The sequence below is a fragment of the Gymnoscopelus microlampas genome, assembly GCF_963454915.1.
Source record: "Gymnoscopelus microlampas genome assembly, chromosome: 23".
Lineage (NCBI taxonomy): Eukaryota > Metazoa > Chordata > Actinopteri > Myctophiformes > Myctophidae > Gymnoscopelus > Gymnoscopelus microlampas.
In genome coordinates this window covers 2,324,337-2,334,496 of record NC_139960.1, presented here as the reverse complement: position 1 = coordinate 2,334,496, position 10,160 = coordinate 2,324,337, and the positions used below count along the sequence as shown (strand labels likewise).

Genomic DNA, 10,160 nt, shown 5'->3' with positions numbered 1-10,160 from the left:
TCAAAAATAGCAGATCTACAAGCTCATAGCGCGGCACTCGGTGCCGCGCTATGAGCTTGTATATCTGCTATTTTTGAACAGCCAAAGTATAACATAATGGTTAAAAGTGGTTACACAGAGATGCCTTCCCTGTTTGAATGGGCTTGTGAGCTTGTATATCTGCTATATTTTTTTGGAATAGCCAAAGAAATCTAAAAATAACACGGATAGCTTCCCCCGGTCTCAATGGGTTAAGAGGTAGCTCACGTATAAAAAAGCACCAAGTGAAAATCCATTTATCCAGTCTCACAGCCTCTTAAGTACTGAATTCAATCTTGTTCTCAAAAGCTACAGGGGCCTGTGTGTTGAGGCTGTGTTGATGTTGGGTTTTGCTAGTAGATAAGGCATCGGCGCCGCCTCAGGCTAACATTTCATTGGGTCAGCACTCAGCAGCACCTGTAAACACTTTGTGAACTCAAGGAGAAACTTTTTAAGTTCTAAAGTTTGGCTTCCATCAAACGCAGACATATTTTCATGTCAGTGGAGAGCGTCGGGGGTACTCAGAGCCCGACCGTCTTTAGGAAATGAATGAATACAAAAGTACTGAGATAGCTCTCTATCTCTCGATCGTTTTGGTTATAAGCCCGCTTGTTTCTATGAAGAAAGAGCAAGTTAACTCATTGAGTGCCATTAACGTGTTTCACGTGTTTTTACCGCTATGGCGCAACGTGCCAATGACGTGTTTGATGTGTTTTTGAAAAAAATTGTAAAAAATAAATAAATAAAATAAAATCTTTTTTTTTTATTTTTATTTTTTTTAATATGTTCAGAACCCAAGATATCATCATCTGAAGATGTGCAGCTCCATCCACTCCTTGTTTAACTTAGAACTGAAAAAGGCTGTATCTCGCTTCCTAAGCACTTTTTGATTTCTGTGAAAAAAAAACTCTGGCACTGGGACAACATCATTCTGAAATAATTCTGGCAATTCTGGCACTCCGTGAGTTAAAATGTGAATATCTTTCTGTGGTTTTGTCTGCTCCGAAGACGCTATTGTTAAATGAGTTTAGGTTTGTTTTCTGTGGGAAGCGAGAGCACAGACAGTAAATCCCGCCCACTACATTTGATTGGGTAAAGTGCGGCCTGCTTCCTGATCTGAAGGCACGCCCACTTGTGGGCCAGTGCTGATCTTTTTAGCTCGAGACCCAAAAGAGAAATGTCCTGATCTCCCCGGGACACAGACTTGTGAAAATAGCCGATCTACAAGCTCAAAACGCATCTGCTATTTGCGCTTCTTTTTTTAATGGAATGTCTTTGATTTATTTCTTAATTTATTACATTTTGAAAGATTTTAGATTTTTAGCAACCCATAAAAATAGGTCCCGACCCACTGTTTGGGAAACGTGGTGATCTAGATCAGCGGTTCTCAAACGTTTTCATGTCAAGGACCCCCAGAATGATATGTATTTGGCCACGGACCCCCATTACAAAATTTCACGCTTTTAGCAGATATACAAGCTCATAGCGCGGCACCGAGTGCCGCGCTATGAGCTTGTAGATCTGCTATTTTTGAATAGCCAAAGTATAAAAAATTAAAGTGGTTAAAATTATTGTGATGCTATATTAACACATTTTGCTGGGGACCCCCTGGAAACCCCCCCCCAAGGACCCCTATATTCAGTAAGTTGGCCACGTTCCACAACCGTTGGACACAGTCACGTGACAAGTCAGTCACGTTGGGCTTCCCCTGCACTAAAAAATATAATCACAGACGTTGTAAAGTAGAGATTCCCCGGCAAAACCCAGGCCCATCATACGGTCAACGGTATATCGTTGCTGTGTCTGAAGGCCCTGTGTAAAACGCCACCCGCTCCACTGGACTGTCACCTTTATCATGGGGGGGGTGTGTTAAAAACATTAAAGCCCCCGTTCTCTATAAACCTTGAGTGCTGAGAGAGCATCGTGGACACGTAACTCATCTAAAGGACAGACAAAGGACGTCTCGTAAACTAATGGCAGTCTTGTTAAAAAAAAGATAACCCCCCCTCCCCCCTCCCTCCCCTTTCGTATTGTACCTGTTCAGAGGGTCTGAGGGATAGACCCAGGAGGCTTGGTGATGACACCAAGCTTAGCTTAACCCATTGAGACCTGAAGCCTACATTCTACATGTCTCCTAAATCTCAACAGTTTTCTGAAAAACCTATGTTTCTATATCAGTGGTGCTCAATCTTTTTCATGTCAAGGACCCCCAAAATTATATGTATTTGGCCGCCGACCCCCATCAAAATATGTTGTTCCAGGGACCCCCAGAAGCAAAGATTTGAGTTAAAAATGTTTGCTTTAAAAGTATTTATATTCAAAGATTTGCACACATTTTCACTTGTATATCTGCTATTTTTGAATAGCCCAAAGTGTAAAATAATGCTTTTTAGCTCAAATCAAAAAATGACACCGTTCCAGGTCTTCATGGGTTAACCCATTCGATCCGGGCAACGCATCTGTGTCATTTGTAGATGTCTTTGGCTATTCAAAAATATTCGGGCTCACTCGAACTCGCCACCTGATTGGCCAACTTTCGCTGTCAATCACAGAACGATGAGCGACGATGCTGATAGGCTCGTTTTGTTTTGGTAATGCGCTAGAAACGCCCATACAAGCCTTCATGCCAGACTCACTCCTGAAATCAAATGGAAATGAGATTTTCCGGAGGGAGGGGCTTTACCAGGCTACCAAAATAGAACAGAGCTCTGAAAAAACACTAGCTAGGTCTTTTTCTTTTTTTAACAGAGTGTGCCTGTCTTTTCCTTGGTTCAGTGTGGTTACTGCTTTCCTCTGTAACAGACACACTGTGTCAACTCCGGTGAGCCTTCATTCACAGGGGGGAAAAAAAAACCCCTCTCTCACCGCAACGTTCCCTCATTTGTCAAGAGATACATCTATATACAGACAGACTAATGCCGCGTTCCAGCGCTTCTCTTCAAGTTTCCACGCCTGTGAAATTGTCATCTCTCACACGGCGTCTTCAAATGTAGCATTAACCCATTGAGACCTGAAGCCGATTCTACACGTCTCCTAATCCCAACGGTATTCTGAAAAAACCTATGTTTCTATATCAGCGGTGCTCAATCTTTTTCATGTCAAGGGCCCCCAAAATGATATGTATTTGGCCGCGGACCCCCATCAAAATGTCTTGTTCCAGGGACCCCCCAGAAGCAAAGATTTGAGTTAAAAATGTTTGCTTTAAAAATATATATATTCAAAAATGTTCACACATATTCACGATTTTTCAAAAATAGCAGATATATAAGCTCATAGCGCGGCACTCGGTGCCGCGCTATGAGCTTATATATCTGCTATTTTTGAATAGCCCAAAGTGTTAACACATTGGCTGCCATTGACGCAGATCTGCGTTCATTTGCGCAAAAGCCCGTTGGCTGCCATTGACGCAGATCTGCGTTCTTTCAAAAAACATTTTTTTTCAAAATACATTTTTTTTTTTTTTTTTTTTTTTTTTTTTTTAATTTAAAAAAAAAACCTAAAGACCAAGGAGATATGATTTTCCGAAGAGTTTTGCTCCCAGACACTTCCTTATAACTGAAAACTTAAAATTTCTGTATCTCGGCTCCTAAGTGCTTTTTTTTTCTCATTGAAAAAGTCTGGCAGCCAGCTGTAGGTAAACATTCAAAAAGCTGGCAGCCAATGAGTTAAATAATGCTTTTTAGCTTGAATCTAAAAATGACACAGTTCCAGGTCTTAATGGGTTAAGGGGGGGAGTTAAATTGAATTACACGGCCACTCTCACTTTGTGGGCAGATATTACATTTTGCAAACGCTGATGGTAAAGCCTGTCATACATGGGCTGGCCGTGTAACAGCATTGTCACGGGTGTACTGTGGCATGGAAAGTGCAGTAGGCAGTATGAGAAAAAGGCCTGGATTAATCCAGAGGGGGGGGAAATACCAGTTTCAGCTTCACCCAGCTGATGGCTGCTCAGATGGTCACGATGGTCACTCAGGGGGGAGCTATTAGGCAGTGTAGATTTTGACAGCAAATTCTGATTCAGTTTTAGTCATAGTCTTTTGAATAAAATTCCATTTAGTTTCAGTCATATTTTAGTCATCTGAAATGTTTTAGTTTTTGTCTAGTTTTAGTCGACTAAATATCATAAGATTATAGTCGCCTAAAATCTACAGTTGATTTAGTGGACTAAAATGTATTTTGGCGGTGTCTTGATGGTAGGCATGTAACGATTTATCGTATATCGATTTAAATCGATTCAAAGTGGTGACGATTTAAATCGATGCAATAAAATATGACATCGCGATGCAACCAGCAGAGGGCGCAATCGAGTCAGACTCCCTACCTTGTTCTCCGCCTACTGTTTTGTCCTCTCAGGGCCACCATAGCTGCCTGCGTTCGTCTCTTCTTCACTCACTGAACAGCAGGCTATGAACGGCAGAGTGGGGTTCACGTCCTCTCAGGCTATGAAATCTAAACAACTAGGCGATCGCACTGCATAAAGAGGGAAATGTGCGTCACATGTAAACATGTTTATTTGATTGATGAATTGCCCAAACTATACCGTTTACCCCCTCCCCCGTCTGACCACGTTGTTAGCTGTTAGCCTGTCTGATTTAAACTCTGTAGGAAACATACAACTGATAAGGCTTAATGAAAACGGCTAATTCTGGAGCTCCTCGGTGCGGCTGCAGAGTACAATGAATAATAATCTAATTTAATAATTTAACAATTGTATCAGAGCGCTGACAATGCCAAACTCCTTTCAACACTGTCTTTTAGATATATAGCGAATTTCATTGATATTAATCAATTAATTCTTATCTAATCTCATTTGGAGCAGTTTAAAACAGTTTCCCTTACTGTACATAAATGTGTTGTTTTATACAGAATGCTGAGAATGTAGCATAGATAAAAAATAACTTGTAAATCCCAAGGCTAAGCCTTAGTTTGTTTATTTGTTTTCTTTTTAATTTATTTCATCTGGGATATATGTTTTAAAATGCATTTATTTCATAAGACTTATATATTTAAAGTTATTATTTTACAAATAAAAAAGTATATGTCTTAATGTGACAGTTAATGCATGTACCTCGTGAATAAAAAGGCTTTATTTAATATCAAGTATTAAAAAGAGAATAAGAGAAAATATATATTTTTTAAAATACATGATTTTTGTAAAATAAATAATCAAGGTTTTCAGTAATTTGTCTGGAAAATAAATGTGCTAAAAAAATCGTAAAAAAATCGTGAAGAATCGTATCGTGAACCTCAAATCGTGATTCGAATCGTATCGTGAGTTGAGTGAATCGTTACATACCTACTTGATGGCGTCCTAATGGCTGATTTTACACTTGGTTGCATGCTGAAAATAGCCGATCTACAAGCTCACAATGCGTTGCGTTGCAGCGACGCGTTGTGAGCTTGTAGATCGGCTGTTTTCAGAGCGCAACACCTGAGCGCAACCAAACATAAAATGACTTGTCTTTTAGTTCTACTGGATCTCTTCTCCACTCGTCCCTCACTAACATTTTAGTCTATTTTTATTCGTTGACGAAATAGTCAATATATTTAGTCTTAGTTTCAGTCATCGTAGCTTAATTTATATTTAGTTTTTATGTAGTTTTCGTCAGTGAAAAAAGGTAGTCGACGAGTATTTTTCGTCATAGTTTTAGTCGACGAAATCAACACTGCTATTAGGGGTTATAAGTGTCTTGTGTGTGTTTCTACTGTGGGAGACTTTGACACGCATACTTATATTTTTACAATGCAGTACTAGTGTGTTATTGTTGAATTTGTATTGGACTTTGACTCGCACTTGGCCGTGCTTTGGCTTGGACACAAAAAAAGGTTCAGCTGAAACGGTTAGCTGGTGAGCCTCGTCTTCCTGATCCTGAAGCGGTCCTGTGGACTGTGAAGGGTCGCCGTTTTTTTTGGTTTCTTTGTGCCCAGATAAACGCCGGCGCTCGGTGGCAGACTTTCATCCATGTTGGACATGCGATGCGAGGCGTGGTGAGCTTGTAGATCGGCTATTTTCAAATAGCTTAGGTATAAAATAGGGCTGAAGTGGTTAATGTATGTTTCATTATATCATAGTTTATATCTGAAAAGTAACTAGTAACTTCAAATCTAATAATGACACCGATGCGTTCCCGGGTTGAAAGGGTTAAGCCCTTTCCCATAGTCGTCTAGTCCAGTGGTTCTCAAACCTTTTCGTGCCAAGGACCCCCAAATAGACACTTATTAGACCGCGGACCCCCATTTGAAAAGATAAGCCATGCAGGGACCCCCATAATAGAAGATTTTTACGGCTCTCTAGCAGTGTCATTTCAACCATTTTAATTTCAAGGACCCCCAGTTTGACATGCATTAGGGCTACGGACCCCCATTTAATGGCATGTATGTCTCTGGGACCCCAATTCATATTGTAAAATCTATGTTAATGTAACTCTGAGAGTGTACAAATGGAACCAAATGGACCCGTTAGGGTCCATTTGTACACTCTCAGAGTTACAGACCCATAAGGGTCCATTTGGTCCCTGTCCATCATTTAGCTGGGGACCCCCTGGAACCCCCTCAAGTACCCCTGGGGGTCCCCGGACCCCACTTTGAGAACCAATGGTCTAGTCATCACGGCACACACGTACAGCTCCAGATAATCCTCTGTCATCTGTGTTATCGACCTTTTTATGGAAGTGGGGGGGGGGGAGTAGACTGCACTGTGTACGAGACAGTCGTACAGACCCCCCCCCCCCCCCGAAAGGAGCCCCCCCCACTATGCGTTTCTGAATTATGCACATGGACGTAATTTTCCGCGGCGCCCCCGGTGCTAAGCAGTGTTTTTCTCGGTCTTTATCCCATTTTGACCGGGAACGCATCTGTGTCACTTTAGATTTCTTTGGCTGTTAAAAAATAACAGATCTACAAGCTCATAGCGCGGCACCAAGTGCCGTGCGATAAGCTGGTAGATCTGTTATTTTTTTGGGGGAAAAAAAGTTGTGAAAATGTGTGCGTATCATTTTGGGGGTCCTTGACATGAAAAAGTGAATCACTGATATATAGCAACATACGTGTGTAAATCAGTAGTCCTCACAGATTTTTCCAAAATAGTATATATTTTTTAATAGCCAACACAAAGAGGGAGAGACACGGGATCCATTGATAGAAGCAGGGCACTGGTAGCAGCAGAGAGAAAGACACAGTATAATGGTACTGGGTACAGAGTCCTTAACTCCAAAGAGAGTATACATATAAACCAGAGCATACATAACATAGAGTGCCTAACCCTAAACCATTAAACAAAGGATATGTAAATCCCGCTATGCATGATGGGATTGATAGCCCTGTTTACTATCTTTGAATGAGATCCATTCAACTGGTCTTTTCTCTACTGAAGAGTTTTAACTTGACTTCAGTTCTGTAAGCTGTAGTTTCAAAACTATTCACTCAATCTTATTAACCAATATGTCATTGTTTTGCTATGATTCCCTGCTTTCATATGACAAAAATGAAAATGAAAAAAATGCTAGATGACTGTCTCCCAGTCAAATTTGGTCACATTTGTTTCCATTTGCACTCTGTTCAGAGTTAAATGAACTATAAGGGTTTTACTGTGCGGTCGCTCAGAGTCGAGGTGTTCGACGCGTCACACTCGTGATTAATGTACGGCGCATGGCTGATTTCTCTGCGGACAAATCCTCCCTTCAAGTCAGACAGCTCATCCCCTCACACACACACACACACACACACACACACACACACACACACACACCTCAGCTGGCCTCTGCTGCACGTTGAAAGTTGTCCTTTGAAGAGACGTTCTTTCCCCTGGCTTTTGACTTTTGCCATGAGAATAGTCTCACCAGATAACACAGGCCGAAGACGCTCCATTCCTCCAATCAGCACCAAACTTGGCACACCCACTGTTCAGGGGTCTGGCATGATGATAGTCACACCAAAAAAAAAACTAAATAGGACACATTTAAATGGCCGTATCTCGGTGACTATTGCTTTAGCAGTGCAATATAGGACTAGATTTGAAAATGTATTGCATAAAATTGTCACTTCATCCTTTATTTATATTGTTTTTGTGTTTTTTTTGTCCTTTGCAGACGAACTACGGAAACTGAGCTGGTCGGGCATCCCGCGACAGGTTCGGCCAATCACGTGGAAGCTTCTATCGGTAAGTTGAAGAAGCACGCTCACATGCACGCACGCACGCACAGATTGTCCGATGCCGCATGATATGGACAATGATTGTAGGACTGACTTGAAGCCAAGTCAGATTTTATTATAGGCCCGATATCACAAATCATGTTCCAAAGGCGGGCACATAAAAAAAACAAGCAATAATAGACAGGGGTGCACATAACTTTGTAGGTCTGGTACGCAGAAGAGCACCTGGACATGTGACTTGGTGCGCATGACGCCCGTCCCGTTTTGTCAACGGGGGCGGGGGTTCAGCCCGGACAGTTTTGTCAACTGGGGGGGGGGTTCAGCACGAGTGCCTCTAACAGCCGCTGCTGGCTGCGTGCACGCAGCGAGGCAATGCGAGGCGATGCGAGGCGACGCGAGTCATATCTCTACCCCTGTGCCTAATGGCTGTACATGGGGCCGACGGGTGCTTTAGAGTGATTGTGTGAGTGTGGCTTCAGGAAGTAAATTCCTAGCCTCGATCTCCAGGCTTTTATTTTGTATTTTTGCTAAAAAAAGAAAAGCTTGGAAATTCCTGTCCCAGCTGTTGGTGCGCAAAAGCGCCTCGCGTCGCCTGATGTGGTGCGCATTTTTTATTTTGGGTGCGCATGCGCACCTGCGCACCAGTTATGTGCACCCCTGATAATAGAAGCAATTGTAATCAACAAGTAAAACAAAGGAGTGCAATGTGTGCATACAGTACATACATACCACAGGCACATACATCACACACACACACACACACACACACACACACACACACACACACACACACACACACACACACACACACACACACACACACACACACACACCCCCGAGTCATGTTCTTCCTCTCAAATTCATTCCCTGTATGATTTATGGCCAGCAGGAAAGGCTGCTGTTGGGTGTGTGTTTCTTCTCTCCTTTATAAAACTTCAACAGGGAGAAAATGAATTGCGAAGCGCAGATAATGTATTCATGAAGGGCGCTGTGTTTACTCATTAAGCCATTGTTGCGGTTTACAGCTCCTCTAGTCTGCTGAGAGAAGAGAAGAGTGGCTTCTTGAACGCCATGACTTTCCCATTAATTACCACACACACACACTAGCTAATGTGCTGCAGATAAAGCATCATTAAAGAAAGGTGTGTGTGTGTGTGTGTGTGTGTGTGTGTGTGGTGTTTGGGCTGTGTGAAGCGCTTTGATTAACTTAGGATTCAGCACTTTTGTAGGGGTCAGAATTGAGTGTCAGTGGTCTGCAGAGTTGTTTGAGGCCGCAAGGCAGGCCAGCTGTGTGTGTGTGTGTGTGTGTGTGTGTGTGTGTGTGTGTGTGTGTGTGTGTGTGTGTGTGTGTGTGTGTGTGTGTGTGTGTGTGTGTGTGTGTGTGTGTGTGTGTGTGTGTGTGTGTGTGTGTGTGTGTGTGTGTGTGTGTGTGTGTGCGCGTGTGCGTGTGTGCGTGTGAATGAGTATGTTGACTATGAATGATAGCAACTTACTTAGTCCATGTGTGTGTGTGTGTGTGTTTGCGCACGCGCGCGAATGAGTATGTTGACTATAATAGTAACTTACTTGGTCCACCTTTGTGTGCGCGTGTGTGTGTGTGTGTGTGTGTGTGTGTGTGTGTGTGTGTGTGTGTGTGTGTGTGTGTGTGTGTGTGTGTGTGTGTGTGTGTGTGTGTGTGTGTGTGTGTGTGTGTGTGTGTGTGTGTGTGTGTGTGTGTGTGTGTGTGTGTGTGTGTGTGTGTGCGTGCGTGCGTGTGAATGAGTATGTTGACTATGAATGATAGCAACTTACTTAGTCCATGTGTGTGTGTGTGTGTGTTTGCGCACGCGCGCGAATGAGTATGTTGACTATATAGTAACTTACTTGGTCCACCTTTGTGTGCGCGCGTGTGTGTGTGTGTGTGTGTGTGTGTGTGTGTGTGTGTGTGTGTGTGTGTGTGTGTGTGTGTGTGTGTGTGTGTGTGTGTGTGTGTGTGTGTGTGTGTGTGT

The 10,160-nt window shown here is 42.6% G+C and overlaps 1 protein-coding gene across 3 annotated transcripts in view; it reads left to right on the top strand.

Moving 5' to 3' along the window:
- tbc1d22a (TBC1 domain family, member 22a) overlaps positions 1-10,160 on the top strand; it is a 197,461-nt gene that overhangs the window by 39,732 nt on the left and 147,569 nt on the right. For all 3 annotated transcript variants that reach the window (XR_014600235.1, XM_084050060.1, XM_084050061.1), the window contains exon 6: positions 8,109-8,179. Coding sequence is in view for 2 of the 3 variants with exons in the window: in XM_084050060.1 (XP_083906186.1) it covers positions 8,109-8,179 (71 nt within the window). In the remaining variant the exon portion in view is untranslated. The remainder of the gene's footprint in view (positions 1-8,108; positions 8,180-10,160) is intronic.